This window comes from Lepus europaeus, chromosome X (assembly GCF_033115175.1).
Source record: "Lepus europaeus isolate LE1 chromosome X, mLepTim1.pri, whole genome shotgun sequence".
In the NCBI taxonomy this organism is placed as follows: Eukaryota; Metazoa; Chordata; class Mammalia; order Lagomorpha; family Leporidae; genus Lepus; species Lepus europaeus.
Genome location: NC_084850.1, coordinates 102,371,586 through 102,392,246, shown reverse-complemented (window position 1 = coordinate 102,392,246; position 20,661 = coordinate 102,371,586). Strand labels below are relative to the sequence as shown.

The window sequence follows — 20,661 nt, the reverse complement described above, 5'->3', positions numbered from 1 at the left end:
GTCGCCGGAGGCCGCAGGGCGCTACCAGATTGTGCGAAGACTCTCCCCCCCCTGCTCCTGGTCACCCGGGGAAGGTACTTGACCCAGAAGTTGCGCTGGGGACCCTGACGCCCCCGCCCCGCCCCCTCCCTGCGTCCAGCCACCCCTAGTCCTGGGAGAATTGGGTCGTTTGGAGGCTCCCCGGGTCTTGCACGACACAGCGTGGGGGGTTAAAAGTCACTGTTGCAAAACTCCTTCTGATCTCGGGGCCTTATCTACGCCTGATAGCCAAAAGCCTTTGGAGTCAGAGCCAATGTTTAACAGGCCGCGAAGGTGAAAATGCTAGATTCTGGCAGTCAGCATTGGCCACCGGTTTGAGCAAAAAAAGCTTCTTTGGAGACCAAAGCTGCTTTTTCTGTGTGTCCCCTCTGTTCGTTTGCCCAGCCTCGAGTAGGAGCACTTAGTTCAAAGCACACAGGCACCGGGTGGGGGGGGGGGGGCAGGTGCAGGCAGTCTTTCTCATTGCTGAACCCCCCCCTCCCCGGGCAGAGTTGGGAAGTGGGGAAGCTCTGGGAAGTCGCCTGCCTTTCCTGTCCCACGCACGGGATTCTTATAGGATCAGGATTTTTCTTGTCTCATAATAGTTAACTTTTGCTCTCCCAGTTCGCTGGTCACAGCCCCTGTCCTGAAGTCCCGGCATAGAATGTTCCTCATCTGTGGCGTTTAAGACTGCCAGACTGGCTCCACGCCCTCCTAGGAAGCGGGAAGCAGCTGAGGGAGCTGTCAGTCTCTCCCACAGAGCTCTTTCCTGTACTCCTTCCATTGTCGGAAGTGGAAAATGGATGCTGGTTGTAGTTCAGTTGTATTATCGTGGGTGACCATATTTCTCAAAATGCAGAATCAAAAGGCTCTGACCTTTGAACCATCAGAGAAGGGGCTCAAGAGCATAGGTGGGGGGGGGAGGGGAACAGGAGAAGGTGACCTGCAGACACCCAGAGGGGCCACCAATGAGAGAGCTGCCCGCCCTCTGACCCACCTCGGAGGCTAGGGTGCTGGCATAAAGGACAAGCCTTGCAGCTAATCTGAACAGCGGGTGGCTAGCACCAAGGTGTGGATGCCCTGGTGTCACTTCTTTTCAAGATAGCTTGTAAACAAAAGTCACTGGTAAGTTGACAAAAGATATCTCCTGTTATCTCCTATCAGTTCTTCTTTTTCCTACCTGTCTTCTCCTGTTGCATTGGGTATCTTTTTTTAAAGATTTTTTTATTTATTTGAAAGGCAGAGTTACAGAAAGGGAGAGAGAGAGAGAGAGAGAGAGAGAGAGAGACCTTCCAACCACTTTGTTCTCTGCCCAAATGGCCTCAATGGCTAGAGCTGGCCCAATCTGAAGCCAGGAACCAGGAGCTTCTTCCAGGTCTCCCACACAGGTGCATGGGTCCAGGGATTTGGGCCATCTTCCACTGCTTTTCCAGGCCATAAGCAGAGAGTGGGATCAGAAGTGGAACAGCTAGGACTCGAACTGGCTCAGTGCCAGCCGCTGCATTGTGTATCTTGTCCGGACTTTGAGGACCTATGCCTTGCCTGTCTAGTTCTAATCCAAGACAGGGAAACCTCAAAGACCCCGTGGCTTCCAGTCCAGACCACTGCAAGAAAGCTAATATCACAGTGTAGTGAGTCAAACTACTTTTGTTTGATTTCTCAGTGCATATAAAAGTTATATTTGCAGTCTATTAAGTGTGCCTTTAAAAAAAATAAAACATACAAGGTCTGATACTGTGCCGTAGTGGGTAAAGCTGCCGCATGTGGTGCCGGCCTCCCATATACGTGCTGGTTCGAGTCCCGGCTGCTCCACTTCCAATCCAGCTCTGCTATGGCTTGGGAAAGCAATAGAAGCTGACCCAAGTCTTTGGGCCCTACACCTGCGTGGGAGACCTGGAAGAAGCTCCTGGCTCCTGGCTTCAGATCAGTGCAGCTCCAGCCGTTGCAGCCAGTTGGGGATGGAAGACCTCTCTCTCTCTCTCTCTCTCTCTCTCCCTCTCTCCCTCTCTCCCTCTCTCCCTCTCTCCCTCCATCTGTCTAACTCTACCTTTCAAACAAAATAAATAAATTTTAAAAAAGAAACTATACATGCCTTAATTTAAAATACTTTTTTTGCTAAAAAATGTAAAAGTTCATGTGCTGGAAAATGGCACCAGTAGACTTAACTCAGTGCGGGGTTGCACAAACCTTGAATTGGCCAGAAAAGAAAAAAAAAAACATGCAAAACCTGCAAAATGCAGTAAGGCAAAGCACAAAAAAATTGAGGTAGATGTGTAGTCTGTATCAGGATCTTACCAGGGTTGTAACTGGGCTGTTTTACTGAATTCGGACCTTGCGATTGCATTTGATTTTCTGTTTACCTCCAGGAGCTGTGCCCTCTGACAATGTCTTCCATTAAGATCGAGTGTGTTTTGCCCGAGAACTGCCGCTGTGGCGAGTCTCCAGTATGGGAGGAAGCATCCGGCTCTCTGCTCTTCGTAGATATCCCTGGAAAAAAGTTTTGCCGGTGGAATCCACTCACCAAGGCAGTGCAGCGAATGACCATGGGTAAGGAGGAAGGCTGGGCTCACATGTTCCGGGCCAGGCACTTTTTTCCCAAGGGAGGAGCTGTTACCCAGTGTTCACCCTTGTCCCAGGTCTTTCTTGTTAAAGCAACTGACTATGCATTAAAGCTTTGGAAGTTTTGGGGAATTGTCATGCTCTCTGGGTAACAATCCAAGTCCTCCCACTTTGACCCAGGAGTCAATTGGGGATGGTTAATACTGAGGCAGGGCAAATTGCCCCAGTCTTGTTTTGATGCTGTGGCACTGTGTTTCCTTAACACCATCCTATGCTAGCAGGGAACACTGAAGACTCAGTGAAGGGGCCCAGCCAAGGCCCGCTGCTGCCCTCTTTGAGTCGGGCTAAGAACTTCATTATCAAAACAAGCAAAGGAACAACAACAAAAAAACAAGTCTGTCCCAAGCCCTTTGAAGGTGAAAGGAAGAGCTTTGGGACTTAGCAAGCCCAGACCAGGCCTATCTCTAGAGTACATCAGGAATTTCATGTGCCTTTCAGCGTGATTCCCTTTAAGGCCCCAGTGTGTCCAGAGAAGGGGTTTATCTCTCCTCTGTGGCCCAGGGCAGGGGATGGAGGTGATTATCGATAAATTCCTTGCTTTTGTGTGTTCCTTGGGGAAATGCCAGGAATTCCTGTAGCCTGGGGAATTCCCAGCACCCCTTCCCATGAATCCAGTTGGGCCCCCCACCAAAGGCTGACTCTTTTTTTTTTTTTAAGATTTATTTATTTGAAAGGCAAAGTTATAGAGAGGCAGAGGCAGAGAGAGGTCTTCCATCCGCTGGTTCACTCCGCAAATGGCCACAATGGCCAGAGCTGTGCCTATCCAAAGCCAGGAGCCAAGAGCTTTTTCCAGGTCTCCCACACGGGTGTAGGGGCCCAAGGACTTGGGCCATCTTCCACTGCTTTCTCAGGCCACAGCAGAGAGCTGGATCGGAAGTGGAGCAGCCGGGACTGGAACCTGCACCCATATAAGGATGCAGGCAGTGGCTTTACCTGCTACGCCACAGTGCCAGCCCCTGTTTCTTTCTTTCTTTCTTTCTTTCTTTCTTTCTTTCTTTCTTTCTTTCTTTCTTTCTTTCTTTCTTTCTTTCTTCCTTCCTTTCTTCCTTCCTTCCTTCCTTCCTTCCTTCCTTCCTCCCTTCCTCCCTTCCTCCCTTCCTTCCTTTATTTTTTAAATGAGAGGGATCAGCTTTCAAATTCACCTGGGGGCAAGACCATGGCTAGCAAGCTGTGTGAGCTGTGAGGGCAGCCTAGGGTTAGGGACCCATTGGCTTCCCTGAACTCTCTCTCATAGCATGCCCTGGGGCCTCCCCCTACTCTGCAAAGCCCCCAACCATGAGAAGGGGTTGTGGTATCAGCACCAGTTTGAGGAAGTCTCAGGCCGCAGGTCAGGACCCCTGCTGAGATCACGTGTGACCCTCCTGCATGGTCCCTGGCTTCAAATCAGCATCCAAGTGGGACTTCTCAGAGCACCCATGGCCACCAAGAAGTGCTTGTGTAATGTTTTCAAAATAAATTCTGGTAAATGCATTTCCTCTCTCTGCTCGCCATGGCAATCAATCTCTCCACTTTAAAAATAACAGTGTTCTTATACATGAAAAAATATTAAACTCCAGAGAACCTGAAATTGCAAACTACAAAATATGGTGATATGTGAGGTCTTCAAAACATTCATGAAGAGTGAGTGTTATGGAAAAAACTATGCAGGACCTTCAACATTTTTGCACCAAAATAAGCTTATCTTTTAATTCCATTGCCTCAAACTCTTTGAAGTACTTGGTTTTTATGAAAACATGTGATTGTACCAATACTGCATCTACATTTCTACCTATTTACTATTTTTATTCATGCTTACTTCCAGACAATATTTGAGAAACAATTTCCAATTAAATACATAAAATAGGGCCCCTTTTTTAAAAAAAGTCCTGTATTGGAGGCAGAGAGAGATGTCACAAAACCTTACATTTGAGAGGCAGAAAAACAGAGCTTAGAAACAGACAGCCAGACAGCTGGAGCGATCTTCCATCTGTTCCTTCATTGCCCAAGTGCTTGCAATGGAAGGAGCTGGGCTGGGCCAAAGCCAGGAGCTCAGGACTCAATCTGGGTCTCCCGCGTGGGTGGCAGGGACCCAGGTACTTGAGCCATCACCTGCTGCTCCCCAGGGTGGGCTTTAGATGACAGCTGGAATCAGGAGCAGAGCTGGAACTGGAACCCAGGCACTCACAGCATCTTAACTGTTGTGCCAGATGCCCACGCCTCTCCCTTGAACTTGGCAGAGAGCAGCTCCATTGTCCAAGTTGCTGGATGCCTTCTCTAAGATATACAGGAGGCACGAGTCTCTGCTCCGCCACCAGACTGCTTGCCGCCTTTTAACTGCTGCTTTTGCCTCTCCAGATGCCCCAGTTACCTCGGTGGCCCTGCGCAAGTCAGGAGGCTACGTTGCCACCGTGGGAACAAAGTTCTGCGCTTTGAACTTGGAAGATCAATCAGTAGTTGCCCTGGCCACAGTGGATAAAGACAAGAAAAACAATCGATTCAATGATGGGAAGGTGGATCCCGCAGGAAGATACTTTGCTGGTAAGATTGCTTTCTAGAGCCTGCTTTCTGAGCTGTGGAGGCAGTTATGAGGGGACTTCAAAAACTTTGTGAAATCTTACATATCTTTTATTTTTTTAAAGATTTTTATTTATTTATTTATTTATTTATTTATTTGAGAGGTAAAGTTACAGACAGAAGGAGAGACAGAGAGAGAGATCTTCCATCCTCTGGTTCACTCCCCAAATGGCAGCAACAGCTGGAACTGCGCCGATCCAAAGCCAGGAGCCAGGAGCTTCCCCCAGGTCTCCCATGCGAGTACAAGGGCCCAAGGACTTGGGCCATCTTCTACTGCTTTCCCAGGCCATAGCAGAGAGCTGGATCGGAAGTGGAGCAGCCAGGACTCAAACCGGGTGCCCATATGGGATGCCAGCCCTGCAGGCGGCGGCTTTACCTGCTATGCCATAGCGCCGGCCCCAGTACTTATATACTATTTACCTGGATTCACCCTGTGTTAACATTTTGCTTCACTCACTCTAACATTTTGCTGTTTCTATATATCTAACTGTATTCATCCCTTGAATCATTTGATAATAGGTTGCATATACATCATGTGCCTTTACTCCTAAAATCCTTCAGCATGAATTTTCCAAGAAAAATGACATATTTATACATGACGGTAGATACCAACTTGAAGCAGTTTAACATTGATACAGCTGTTTTATTCGATGTGCTAGCTTCCCTCCAGTCTACTAATTGGCCACATAATGCCCTTTCTATCAGTTCTTCCCCTCTAGGACACAATCCAGTATACAGTCTTATGTTACTTCGACAGCTGTTTTTAACCTCTTAACCCGGGGCGTTTCCATAGCTCTTCTTTGTTTTCTATGACGTTGACATTTTCGATGAGTACTGTGCCATCCTATACCCCCTTTGTGAATAGCACGTTCTTTATTCCGTATCTCTGTGGTGTGGCCTTGTGACCAGGCTGATGTTCCACATTCTTGGCACGGATACCATGTAAGGGAGGTTCTGTCCCCGTCATGTCTGTCTGCAAGCACACGATGTCCCTCGGCCCCTCATTGGTGACAGTAATTTTGATGACCTGGCCTGTCAGATTACCGCACTGTAACTACTTTACAATTTCAATTGATAAGCAATGTGTGGGATTTGCTAATTATCGATTGTCATGTAGCACACTGCCCTGAAACTTGGTGACTTAAAATAACATATTAATCTTGGCCGGCGCCGCGGCTCAATAGGCTAATCCTCCGCCTTGCGGCGCTGGCACACCGGGTTCTAGTCCCGGTCGGGGCACCGATCCTGTCCCGGTTGCCCCTCTTCCAGGCCAGCTCTCTGCTGTGGCCAGGGAGTGCAGTGGAGGATGGCCCAAGTGCTTGGGCCCTGCACCCCACGGGAGACCAGGAGAAGCACCTGGCTCCTGCCATCAGATCAGCGTGGTGCACCGGCTGCGGCGGCCATTGGAGGGTGAACCAACGGCAAAGGAAGACCTTTCTCTCTGTCTCTCTCTCTCACTGTCCACTCTGCCTGTCAAAAAAAAAATAACATATTAATCTCGTGTAGTTTCTGAAGGTCAGACACCTGGGCGCAGCTCAGCTAGATGGTTCTAGAATGGGCTATCTCCTGGGGGTGTGTTCAAGCTGTCAGCCGAGGCTGGGATCTCTGACGGGCCCTGGAGCATCCACTTCTGAGTGCACTCACGCAGGGGTCGGCAGGAGGCTTTAGCTCCCTAGTAGGCCTCTCCATAGGGCTGCTTAGGCCATGGCTTCCCTAGAGCCAGTGGTGACAGCTAGCAAAAGAGCCCAAGCAGGACCACAGTCTTATTACCAACAATCTTCGATGTGACCCACCATCACTTCTGGCAGATGCTATTGGTCATCACATACACAGGGGTGGAGGAAGGTATGAACCCTGGGAGACTGGCAGACACCCTGGTCCTCATCAGAATCTCTCCCTTAGCTTTTACATCTGTTGATGATTCTTGCTGGAACCAATCAGGTCAGACCTTGGGTACCAATCTGTTACATACAGATTTAAAAGGATTTCGATCATAGTTTTAAATCCATCATGTATTTCACATTTCCCTCCCATCACAACAACCCCCTGAGTTGAGCAAAGAGGATTCACTACCCTTGCTGTTTCCTTGTCCCCACACTGGCCCCTCACATTGTTGGTTGTACTGGCTCCAGTGACTACCCACTTGGAGGCAGGAGAGATCTGAACAGCTGGCTGTAGATTGTTTCCCATCTTCCTGGAGTTTCCATAACCACCAATATCCTTCAGGACAGGTTGTAGGATTAAAGATGAGAATGCATTGGAGTTCCTTCTGCCAGCAATGTCTGCAGCATAAAAAAAAATCTGGATATTTTCCTCCTGATGTAATTAATTTTTTCTCTCTTGGTGGTTGGAAGTTTTATAATTCTGTGGCGCTTTGTGAGACAAATATAAAGATGTCATCTTGCAGTCTCTACACTGTCAGGAGACCCTTTAAAATTGCAGGTGTCATTGTGGGTGTACCTATTAGTTGTTGTCTATCCACCAGAAATGCCCAAGAACCTTCTTCTTCTTTTAAGATTTGTTTGTTTTGAAAGTGGCTGGGCCAGGCTGAAGCCAGGAACCAGGAGCTTCTTCTGGGTCTCCCATGTGGGTACAGGGGCCCAAGCACTTGAACCATCTTCCTGTTTTCCCAGATGCATTAGCAGGGAGCTGGATCGGATGTGGAGCAGCCAGGACTTGAACCAGTGCCCATATGGGATGCTGGCGCTGTAGACTGTGGCTTTACCTGCTATGCCACAGCAATGACCCAAGAACCTTCTTCTAAAGACAGATCATAGTTCCCTGCAGGGGCTCAGAAGTGTCTCAGGTCCAGAAAAGCATGAGGCCCCCTGGTGACCTAGAATGGAGTCTCAAAGTGATGGTACCCAAGGCCTGACCTGTTATGGTGCTACTAGCTCACTCAGAAAGAGCCCTTTCGTGAACCAATGGCAAAGGAAGACCTTTCTCTCTGTCTCTCTCTCTCACTATCCACTCTGCCTGTCAAAAAATAAATTAATTAATTAATTTAAAAAAAAGAAAAAAGAAAGAGCCCTTTCTTTTTTATTTTTTGACAGGCAGAGTGGACAGTGAGAGAGAGAGACAGAGAGAAAGGTCCTCCTTTTGCCGGTGGTTCACCCTCCAATGGCCGCCGCAGCCGGCGCACTGTGGCCAGCGCACCGTGCTGATCTGAAGGCAGGAGCCAGGTGCTTCTCCTGGTCTCCCATGCGGGTGCAGGGCCCAAGCACTTGGGCCATCCTCCACTGCACTCCCTGGCCACAGCAGAGAGCTGGCCCGGAAGAGGGGCAACCGGGACAGAGTCCAGCACCCCGACTGGGACTAGAACCCTGTGTGCCGGCGCCGCTAGGTGGAGGATTAGCCTAGTGAGCCGTGGCGCCAGCCAAAAGAGCCCTTTTTAAGCAGCAGGGGATTCACATTCACATTCAGAGCATCTGTCTCTGTGAGGCAGAGGGCGTGGAAGAATATCCATGAAACAAACCGAACTGCGCTACCGCAGGGCACTAGCAAGTGGACGTCCTTAGCGCCAAGGAGGGAGGAGTTACCATGTCTTTTTTTTTAAGATTATAATTACGTGATTTTATTTTATTTATTTATTTTTCTAAAGAATTTTTAAAAGATTTATTTATTTATTTGAAAGTCAGAGTTACACAGAGAGAGGAGAGGCAGAGAGAGAGAGAGAGAGAGAGAGATCTTCCATCTGACAATTCACTCCCCAATTGGCTGCAACAACTGGAGCTGTGCCGATCTGAAACCAGGAGCCAGAAGCTTCTTCCGGGTCTCCCATGTGGCTTCAGGGGCCCAAGGACTTGGGTCATCTTCCACTGCTTTCTTAGGCCATAGCAGAGAGCCAGGCCAGAAGAGGGGCAGCCGGGACTAGAACTGGCACCTATATAGGATGCTGGAGCTTCAGGCCAGGGGGTTAACCCGCTGTGCCACAGCGCTGGCCTCACATGATTTTATTTTACATCAGGTGGTGGTCCTTCACTCCAAATGTCTTTTTTAAAAAAAAAAAGTATTTATTTATTTATTTGAAATGCAGAGTTACAGAGAGAGAGAGAGAGAGAGAGGTCTTCCATCTGCTGGTTCACTCCTGAAATGGCTGCAACAGCTGGAGCTAGGCTTATCCGAAGCCAGGAGCCAGGAGCTTCTTCAGGTTCTCCCACGTGGCTGCAGGGGCCCAAGCACTTGGGCCATCCTTAGATACTTTCCCAGGTGCATTAGTAGGGACCTGGATGGAAAGTGGAGCAGCCGGGATTCAAAACAGCGCCCATGTGAATGCCAGCACTGCAGGTGGCAGCTTTACCCTCTAGGCCACAGTGCTGGGCCCCCAAAACATTTTTAATAATGCACATTTTAAAAGTATTCATGGGGCCAGCGCCATGGTGCAGTAGGTTAATCTTCCGCCTGTGGCACTGGCATCCCATATGGGTGCTGGTTCGAGTCCTGGCTGCTCCACTTCCAATCCAGCTCTCTGCTATGGCCTGGGAAAGCAGTAGAAGATGGCCTAAGTCCTTGGGCCCCTGCACCCTTGTGGGAGACCTGGAAGAAGCTCCTGGCTCCTAGCTTCGGATTGGCGCAGCTCCAGTCATTGCGGCCAATTGGGGAGTGACCAGCAGATGGAAGACCTCTCTCTCTCTCTCTCTCTCTCTCTCTCTCTCTCTCCTCTCTGCCTCTCCTTCTCTCTCTGTATAACTATTTCAAATAAATAAATAAATAAATCTTTAAAAAAAAGTACTCATGAGGACAGGTGTTTGGCATAGGGGTTAAGATAGCAGTTGGGGTCGTCACAACCCATGTCAGAGTACCTGGGTTTCCTAACAGGCTCTGGTTCCTGTCTCCAGCTTCCTGCTAATGCAGACCCTGGGAGGCAGCAGTGATGGCTCAGGTTTTGTCTCCTGGTTTCAGCGTGACCCAACCCCGCTTAGTGTGGGCATTTGGGGAGTGAACCAGTGGATGAGAGTTTGTGCTCACTGTCTCTCTTAAATAAATAAGTTTTTAAAAAGTATTCATTTTAGCCGGCGCCGTGGCTTAACAGGCTAATCCTCCACCTTGCGGCACTGGCACACCAGGTTCTAGTCCCGGTCGGGGCACCGATCCTGTCCTGGTTGCCCCTCTTCCAGGCCAGCTCTCTGCTGTGGCCAGGGAGTGCAGTGGAGGATGGCCCATGTCCTTGGGCCCTGCACCCCATGGGAGACCAGGATAAGCACCTGGCTCCTGCCATCGGAACAGCGCAGTGCGCCGGCCACAGCGCGCCTACCGCGGCGGCCATTGGAGGGTGAACCAACGGCAAAAAGGAAGACCTTTCTCTTTGTCTCCCTTTCTCACTGTCCACTCTGCCTGTCAAAAAAATAAAAATAAAATAAAATAAAAAGTATTCATCTTACAAATTATAATCCAAATATAAAATAGCTTGGAAAACAACATTTATAAAATAGAAAAATAAAAGTCAGTGTGATGAGACAAGTTAAAACAACTAGAACAGTACAGCCTTATATGGTTCCGATTTTAGAGTTTTCTTACTGCACCGTCAGTGTCAGGTATCTGTTGCTTCAGCTGGCTCCATTGTTCCAGATCAACAGAAGTGCCTTGGCTTCCTGTTTTTGTTTCATGTTATAAATCCATTCAATGTTCCCCAGTATCAGTTAGTACTGTCCCTTTAAAATCCTGGACACTGGCCTTCCTCGTTTTCCCAATCTGAAGCAAGTTATCCTGGCTGCTACTGCTTTGTTGGCAAGAGGACAGAGCTCTGCAAGCTTCCCCAGTCTTTTGCTTCTTCATGGGTTTCTCTGAAGCAACTTCTTTAACTTTTTGTCATCTTCACTGTCACGGTCACTGCCAGATGAGCTTGGATAAACTCCTGTGATTAGAGGCCGGCGCTGTGTCATAGTAGGTTAAGCTGGCCCTATAGTAGGTTAAGCCAGACCCATATGAATGCTGGTTCAAGGCCTGGCTGCTCCACCTCTGATCCAGCTCCCTGCTCTGGGCTGGGAAAGCAGGAGAAGATGGCCCACGTCCTTGGGCCCCTGTACCCACATAGGAGACCTGGAAGAGGCTCCTGGCTCCTGGCTTCGGATTGGTGTAGCTCCCGCCATTGCAGCCATCTGGGGAGTGAACCAGCGGATGGAAGACCTCTCTCTCACTGTGTCTCTGCCTCTCAAATAAATAAACAAATCTTTTAAAAAATTCCTTTGATTTAGGCATTACTCCACTCTTGTCTAGTAGCTTCCCCAGGATCCACCCTGTCTTTTCTTATTGAGGCTTTCCATTTTTAGTCCATTTTCCTCTTCTAACTCACTGCTCTTTCCAGTGGACTATGCTAAAGCAGATGAGCTTTCCAGTTTCTTCATTAGACTCAAATTCTGCTCTATCTCCTGAGATCACTCTCAAGTCTCCCTGAGTGAACGCTGAGTAATGATTTCAGTGACAAATACTCCACACGCACTTGAGAAAATGTGTATTCTGCTGTGGTTCTGTCTGTAAGTAGCAATTAGAGCCAGTTCAGTGCTGGTGCTCAGCTCTTTATCTGTGCTGATTTCCTATCCACTTGGATCTACTGAGATAGGGATGTTGATAGTATCTTCCTATACTTCTGTATTTGTCTATTTCTCCTTTCAGTTCGGACAATTTGTGCTTTGTATATCCTTCTTTCCTTGTATGTAATGTGTCATTTTTCTCCCGTGGCTTTCAAGGATTTTTTTTTTTTAAATTTAAAGATTTATTTATTTATTTGAAAGGCAGAGTTATACACACACACATATATATGTATATATATGTGTGTGTGTGTGTGTGTACATATATATATATATATAGAGAGAGAGAGATCGTCTAACTACTGGCCCACTCCCCAAATGGCCACAACAGCTGGAGCTGGGCCAATCTGAAGCCAGGAGCCAGGAGATTCCTCCAGGTCTCCCACGCGGGTGCAGGGGCCCAAGGCCTTGGGCCATCTTCTACTGCTTTCCCAGGCCATAGCAGAGAGCTGGATTGGAAGTAGAGCAGCTGGGATTCAAACCTGCAACCATATGGGATGCCAGAGCTGCAGATGGTGGCTCAACCCATTACGCCACAGCACCAGCCCCGGATTTTTATTTGATTTTAGTTTCCAGCAATTTGATTATCATGTGTCTGGATGGGGGATGCTTTGGCTCTATCCTGTTTTTTTTTAATTTTCTCATCTTCCTAAATGTATCATTTTATGCTTTTCACCAAATGTGGGGAGTTTTCAGTCATGAAACCTTCAAATATTTTGGGGGAGCCCTGCACTTGTTCTTCTTTGCTGGGAACCCTATAACACATTAGCCCTTTTTTGTCCCATGGATCCCTTGGGCTTTGTTCCTTTTTGTCCAGTTTTTCTCTGTTCTTCAGATTGCACATTTCTATGACTGTGTCACTGGGTACACTGACTCTTTTCCTCTGTCATCTCTACCAAGCCCTTCCAGTGAATTGTTTTCATTCAGTAATTTTAGTTTTCAGTTCCAAAATGCTCATTTGGTTATTCTTTGTATAATTCAGCTCTTTGCTGACACTTTCTGTTTGGAGTTTTGTTTCAAGATGGTTATAATTGCTTGTTTGAATTTTTTATAAGAGCTGTTTTAGTCTTTGTCAAATAATTCCAGTATCTATGGCATCTCATTTTGGCATTTGTTGATGATCTTTTCCTACGCAAGCTGAGATTTCCATGTTTCTTTGTGTTACTAAGTAATTTGGGGCTTTATCCTAGCCATTTTAACTGTCATGAGCCCTTGAGTCTTACTTAAACCCCTTGGTTGTCTTAGCAAGCAATGTACAGTCATGTAAAACTTAACAATGGGGATACATTCTAAGAAATGCTTTGTTAGCCGATTTTGTCATTGTGCAAATATTCTTTTTTCGCTACTTATTTATTTATATGAAAGTCAGAGAGAAAGTGAGCTCCCGTCTGCTGGTCCACTCTCCGAATGCCCACAACAGACATCACCAGGCTAAACTGGAGACACAATCTGGCACTGCATCCAGGTCTCTCAGATGCGTGGGCAGGAACCCAGTTACTCGAGCTATGACCACTGCCTGTCAGGGCCCGCACTGGCAAAAAGCTGGAGCCAGAGCTGGGTATCAAACCCAGGTTCTCTGATGTGAGATGTGGCCATCTTAACTGGCACCTCAACTGCTAGACTAACTACCTGCTCCATCACAGAGCAGTCCTACCCACGCTGAGATGGCAGGGGTGTCACCAGGTCATGTCATCTTCTGGGGCCACTGCCACTGACTGAAATGTCCTTATGCAGTCAAGGCTGCATGTGTTTAAGTCCAAGCCCCAAGTTCCAGTGTGTCTCCATTAGATTCTATTAAGATCTGTCCCTCATGTGTGCCCCACAGGGGTCAATCTGGGACCTGGAAGGAGGTCGATCCATTAGCGCCACTCTCAAAATCTTTGCTGTGCTCATTAGAACGCCCTCCATGCCTGTACAAGTTGAGGATGAGCCTCATTGATCCCAAACAGCTGTCTAAGGGCTTGTGTCCCTGAGCAGCTGTTTCTTTGCTGTCTCTCAATAGTTTCTCTTCCAGCTTCCTGGGACTCTCCTTTTTGTTCCTCCAGCCAGAAATCACCTATGTCTGTGATTGTGCTGCATTGCGGCCAGGCAGCAGGAGGATGGGAGGAAAGAGAATAGAAAAGCAATAGTGTTTGGCTCCGCCCTTTTGGAGTTGCAGTTTCCTGGAAGGGAGAGGAATGTCCCTGCCCTTGGAGTTTTCATTCATTGTAGTCTCCTGTTGCTGGCGCTCTCTCTGCCATGGCTCCCCCTGCTTCAGAACTATCTGGGGACTGGCACGGGAGAGAAGGAAGAAAAAGCAGCGGAAAATAACTCAGGGATTCCTTCCGTTCTCCGTGGGCGTCAGGAGTGTTCTTTCCTGCTCCTTGAGCCAGATCTATAGTTTCTCTTGGCTCTCTGGTTGTCTGTCTGCACTACAAGCACTCGCTTCCAGATGTCAGGCTGTATTGAGCTGGCCAGGGGATACTGCAGAAGAGAATAAAGAACTCACCGCCACTAGGTGGCGCTACAAATCCTGCTGTTCTTCCCTGAACTTCCTGCTGATAATTACTCTGCAGCATTCCCAAATAGCCCTGCCACACATTTGATCCAGGTTATAGAGTTGTGCTCCACAGGAGAAAATGATGTTGGTGCGTGTTTACTCCTTTTCTGGTAAAGAGCCTCTCCGCATAGTTGTAATTAAATATATATATATATATATATACATACGGGGGAGGGGCAGGTATTTGTCCTAGTAGTTAAGATGTCAGTTAAGACGCCCACATCTCATAGTGCCTGGGGTCAAGTCCTGGCTCCAGTTCCCGACTCCAGCTTCCTGCTAATATGTACCCTGAAGGGCAGCAGGTGATGGTTCAAGTACTTGAGTCCCTACCACCCACATGGGAGATTTGGATTGAGTTCCCAGCTTCGGGCCTGCCTGGTCCTGACCATTGCTGGCATTTGATAAATAAACAAGTAGATGAAACTTCTGTGTCTTCCTCCCCCTCCCTCCTCTGCCTCTCAAATAAATATTTTTTTAAAAAAACCATATAGTACCCAGATTAGGATTATGTAATAATTTCCTTGATTTAAACACCAGACGGGGGGGGGTCAGTGTTGTGGCACAAAGAGTTAAGCTGTACCTGTGACACTGGCATCTCATGTCAGAGCTATGGTTTGAGTCTCGACTGCTCCACTTCCAATCCAGCTCCTGGCTAATGCGCCTGGAAAAACAGCGGAAGGTGGTCCAAATACTTGGTCCTCTGCCACCCATTTGGGAGAGCCAGGCTCCTGACTTCAGCCTGGTCCCGCCCTGGCTGTTGTGGCCATTTGGGAAATGAACTAGCAGATGGAAGATTGCTCTCTGGGCCGGTGCTGTGGCTCAGTAGGCTAATCCTCCACCTGCGGTGCCGGCACACCGGGTTCGAGTCCCGGTCGGGGCACCGGATTCTGTCCCGGTTGCCCCTCTTCCAGGCCAGCTCTCTGCTGTGGCCTGGGACTGCAGTGCAGGATGGCCCAAGTTCTTGGGCCCTGCACCCACATGGGAGACCAGGAGAAGCACCTGGCTCCTGGCTTTGGATCAGCGCGGTGCGCCAGCCGCAGCAGCCATTGAGGGGGTGAGCCAATGGAAAAGGAAGACCTTTCTCTCTGTCTCTCTCCACTCTGCCTGTCAAAAAAAAAAAAAAAGATTGCTCTCTGTATCTCCCTCTCTGTGTGTCACTCTGCCCTTCAAATAAGTGAATCTTAAAAAAAAAAAAAAAACACTGGAAAGGTTCCCTGGTGAGAAAAGGTGGTACCGTGCATAAATGCCATGTGGCTGAGCTCTGAGCGGTTTGGTTTTTGCAGGCACCATGGCTGAGGAGACAGCCCCAGCAGTTCTTGAGCGGCACCAAGGGTCCCTATACGCCCTGTTCCCTGACCACCAGGTGAAAAAGTACTTTGATCAAGTAGACATCTCCAATGGTTTGGATTGGTCCCTGGACCACAAAATCTTCTACTACATTGACAGCCTGGCCTACTCTGTGGATGCCTTTGACTACGACCTGCAGACAGCACAGATCTGTACGTACTTTTTATTCTTTTTCTCAGTTACTACTGATACTGCTCTCGGGAAGGCACCTTTTCTTCAACTCAGATAAAGAGGCCCTTACTTGTCAAATAGAGAACTTGCCAGTGTTAGCATTTCAATACAGCAGTTATTATAGAGACTTCACAATGCCACCAGTGAAACCATGGCCCTCAACACAAGTATGACCATAGTTGGCATAATATGGCTAGGTCCTTCATCTCCTTTCTTGCCACCCATCGTCAGTGGGGGCCTCACTGGAAAATGGGTCCTGTTCTACCAGAAGGTACCAAAAGGCAAATAATGTACAACAGAATGGAATAAAAGAACAGAATAGTAGAGTTCGGGGTTGATATTTCTTTTCTGTTCTTTAACTAACCATAGGCAATTACTCAGAGGCAAATTGACAACTTTTCAAAGTGGGAAAGAAAAAAAAATAAAAAGCAGTTGCATGTTGTTCAGTTCTGTCAATGGGCTTTAAATGAGCCACAGTTGGAAACTGGTAGGAAAGGAATTGTAAAAAAGAATTCAGAACAGAGTCCTTGGAACCGATTCATGAAAGGTGCCAAACCAAAAGAGCAAAACCAATCATAAAAATGACCTGGAAAAAAATCATAAGAATCTCCATGCAGATTTAATCCGAGGCAAAATATTCCAATGGGGGATGTTTTGCTTTAAAATACGCAGTGCTCTTTTTTATGACTTTTTACCCATTTTCCATACACATGGCTTTACCATTTTTCCATTATACCTTGATGTGCTTATTGTAGTGATCTGGATTTTGTGATGTAAAGTTCTCCTGGACTTTGATGTTTGTTGTTGTAGGCTGGGATTTCCCCTTTTAAGGCCCATGGGGGGGGGTTCAGACTGTGCCTCCCTTTCAGAAACAAGCCCTTTTAATATCTAGTCTTGGTTTTTAGAGCATTCAGTCAGGCAGAAAAGAAAACTCATATATTTTACTAACTTGTGTGCATAAACCATACATGTGGCACCATTAAATTGCCTTATGGGTTTTGGAGTTAATCATGGTAGGCATCTTTGAAGCAAAACAGTTAAGGTCTAACCACAGACTAAAGAGTATCTGAGATGGATATGCAGAGCCTCAGCTCGGGTCAGGTCAGCCTCAAAGAGAACTATTGGTATTTTATTAAAAATTTTGCTTTCATTTTTCTCTCCTCCTCTGAAAGCTTAGATAGATAAGGCTGTACCCAAACAAAAGGGAACAAATCCATCCCAAATCATGTAGCAAAAGAAATCCTTTGTTCATATGCCAAACACTGGGTGAGCAGAAGTGATCTGCATTTACAAGGCTTCTAAACGTTCATGGAAAATGAAATTAAAAGAGAAATTCCTTTTGGTGTAAAAATTTTCTTGAAATCCCTGCATTTTTCTAGCAATACACATTTGTCACGAATTTCTGAGAGTTCATTATTTGATTCTCAGTGACTTGTTGCTTTGTTGTGTTTTCTTTTTGGATCTTATTTCTATTTTTGGTTTTTAACCATAGCCAACCGCCGAAGTATTTACAAGCTGGAGAAAGAAGAACAAATCCCAGATGGAATGTGTATCGATACTGAAGGGAAGCTTTGGGTGGCCTGTTACAATGGAGGAAGAGTGATTCGCTTAGATCCTGAAACAGGTAGGCCCGCAGCAAAATGAGAAATCCCTGTCAACTCTAGAAAACACCACACACTAGGGACTGGAGAAACATCATTACTAATAAAGTTGGAGATTTACTTAATGGTCCCAATTGAAATTAAAGCCAAAGATATAGACCACAATTTATAGCCAGAACATCTTTTCTTGTATTTTTGCTCAAAATAAATTAAATGCATGAATGAATGGTGACTGCTACAGTTTTCTAGAAACTTCCACATTCCTCCACAAAGGGCCCAGAAACATTGCACAGGTGGGAAATTGCTAGAGTTTAACACTGAATAAAATATCTGGCGATCTAGGGAAAAGACTCCAAACTGTGAAGCTGCCTGTTGACAAAACAACTTCGTGCTGCTTTGGAGGGAAAGACTACTCTGAAATGTACGTGACCTGTGCCCGGGATGGGCTAGACCCCGACAGTCTTTCAAGGCAACCTGAAGCTGGTGGAATTTTCAAGGTGATGAGCTTGTTTCTTTTATTTTGGAGAGGGGTGGTGGACCCTTGGTTAAATAATTGAACACTTGATGCTGTTGTATACTTCCCAAACACAACTCTGTTTAGCATGTTAAGCTCATCATGCTAGGCTTAAAAGCATTTTAGATTTTCTAAACTGCAAGTTATCTGAAATTGAAGATGATGTGTTAGCCTACTTTGTACAGTACTTACAAATGTTTTCTTTAGTAATATTTGTTGAAATTCTTCAAACTACTAGAATGAGCTTAGAAGACCAGTATTTGAAAATTTTACAAAAGAATTTATGTATTTGAAAGGCAGAGTTTCAGAAAGAGAGGGAAAGACACACACACACACATACACAGAGAGAGAGAGAGAGAGAGAATCTTTCATCTGCTGGTTCACTCCCCAAATGGCTGCAACGGCCAGGGCTGGGCCAAGCCAAAGGCAGGAACCAGGAACTCCATCGAGGTTTCCCACATGGGTGGCAGGGGCCCAAGTCTTGGGCCATCTCACACTGCTTTTTCCAGGTGCATTAGTGGGGAGCTGGATCAGAAGTGGAGCACCTGGGATTCCAACCAGTGCTCATATGGGATGCCATATGAGCTGCACCATGGCATGGCATCGACCCTGAAACTGTTTATAAGATCACTTGGTTATTTTGATATCATAAAAATATTTTCAAGTTTTTTTTGTTTTTTTTTTTTTTTGCAACACAACACATACATAAAGATCATAGACCTTTTTTTTTAGGGTTTCTTTTTTTTAATTTTATTTTTGACAGGCAGAGTGGACAGTGAGAGAGAGAGAGACAGAGAGAAAGGTCTTCCTTTGCCGTTGGTTCACCCTCCAATGGCCGCCGTGGCCGGCGCACTGCGATGATCCGAAGGCAGGAGCCAGGTGCTTCTCCTGGTCTCCCATGCGGGTGCAGGGCCCAAGCACCTGGGCCATCCTCCACTGCACTCCCTGGCACAGCAGAGAGCTGGCCTGGAAGAGGGGCAACCGGGACAGAATCCGGCGCCCCGACCGGGACTAGAACCTGGTGTGCCGGTGCCGCTAGGTGGAGGATTAGCCTGTTGAGCTGCGGCGCCGGCCCAGATCATAGACCTTTTGAGCTGAAAAGAAATGGAGAAACCCCTTTTGTAACAAGTGGAGAGATGATAAAAATAAAATTCAGTTTAAAATCCAAATTAGTTGTAAATGGATGCTAGTTGGATTATAATATATGTGAATAATTGGATTGCAGGTAAATTTCACATATATTCCTCTTTATGATAGGAACTAAAACAAGAATAATAAGTGGCTAAGCACATTATTATTATTAAACATAAAAATGCTTTTGAAGAACACCTGCGAATTACCTGTTGTCAGAGTTTCTCTGTTTTCTTTTTCAACAGATAACTGGCCTGGGGGTCAAAGGAATTCCTCCCTACGCCTATGCGGGCTGAATAATAGGTGTTCTTTCCTGCCAGAGAAAGCTTTGGAAACAACAAAGGAATTCTGGGGCCAAAATTTCAATCAGTCAGAAAAAGGAATCAATGATTTTGTTAACCAGGTTGCAGTTCCATTTAATTTTTAACAAAGAATGATAACATACCCCTTGATAATACACTGTAAGACCTTTTGTAAAATGTGCTATAGAACTGCAAGCCTCTTGATTCTCTGAAAATTGGTTGGGATCGAGAGGGAGTGAGGAATGGGATGATATCTGTTCTTTCTTCTGCAATCCATATTCAACATTCCTAAAGCTTCAAGAAAAAAAAAAACGAATAAATAGAAACCTGGTAACGGCGGTACAATTATGTTCCTTTTAATTTTCATTGTAATCTTATAAAATATACCACAATGCTAACCCATCTTGTTATTCCTCTTTCTGTGTGTGATTTCACAAACTAAAAGACTGCCGGAGGGGAAGACTGTTTCAAACACTCTGATCAAATCCATGGTTCCGACTGCCACCTACTGGATACCAAAGTAATGCATCACTTTGGAAAGCTTTTTTTTTTTTTTTTAAGTAGCTTTGTTGAGTTAGAATTAGCCAGTACATATTTAAAGTATACAATTTGACAAATGTATCACCTATAATATATATTTATATTCATGAAACCAAGACCACAAACAAAATAATGCATCTCTCCACTAGCCTAAAACTTTTTTGAGTCCTTCTGCATGCCTGCCCCTGTTCTCAGGTAACAACCATTGCATTTCTTTCTGTCACTAAAAATTATCCTTACAATTGGATAGTATGATTTCTCCCACCTTGTTCTTTTCCAAAATTGTTTCTGCCATTTTAGTTCCTTTGACCCTCATATACATTTTAGAATCAGCATGACTATATCTATAAAAAAAATTCTAGGACAATTTCAGTTGGAATTGCTTTAAAACTATAGAAAATTTGGATTGAATTGGCATATTTACTATTTTAAGTCTTCTAATCTATGAACACAGTATGTCTCTGCAATTTTTTATGGCTTTAATTTCTTTCATCAGCATTTTGAAGGTTTCAGCATATAGATCTTATACATGTTTTGCTAGATTTATATACAAGTGTTTCATCTTTAGAGCTGTTGTAAATATTTTTTATTTTCAATTGATCATTGCTTTTTTTATAGAAGTCTGAATGGTATTTATAGGTTGCCCTTGTACGTGATGCTTTTGCTAAACTCACTTATTAGCTCTAGTAATATGTCTCAGAGATCCTTTGGATCTACAAGTATAATCATGTCTTCTGTGAATAGAGACAGTTTTATTTCTTCCATTCCAATATGTATTTTTTTATTTCTTTTGCTTGCC

The 20,661-nt window shown here is 46.0% G+C and overlaps 1 protein-coding gene and 1 pseudogene across 1 annotated transcript; one reads left to right on the top strand and one right to left on the bottom strand.

The window, feature by feature from the left end:
* Window positions 1-1,035: 1,035 nt before the first annotated feature.
* On the top strand, window positions 1,036-19,724 carry RGN (regucalcin). Its single transcript, XM_062183339.1, has 7 exons — window positions 1,036-1,143; window positions 2,385-2,565; window positions 4,972-5,154; window positions 15,540-15,755; window positions 17,267-17,398; window positions 17,718-17,872; window positions 19,266-19,724. Exons 2-7 carry the CDS (start codon window positions 2,403-2,405, stop codon window positions 19,314-19,316), a joined length of 900 nt encoding a protein of 299 aa, XP_062039323.1. The 5' UTR covers window positions 1,036-1,143; window positions 2,385-2,402; the 3' UTR covers window positions 19,317-19,724.
* Window positions 10,693-11,388, bottom strand: LOC133753792 (activated RNA polymerase II transcriptional coactivator p15-like; annotated as a pseudogene).
* Window positions 19,725-20,661: the final 937 nt, after the last annotated feature.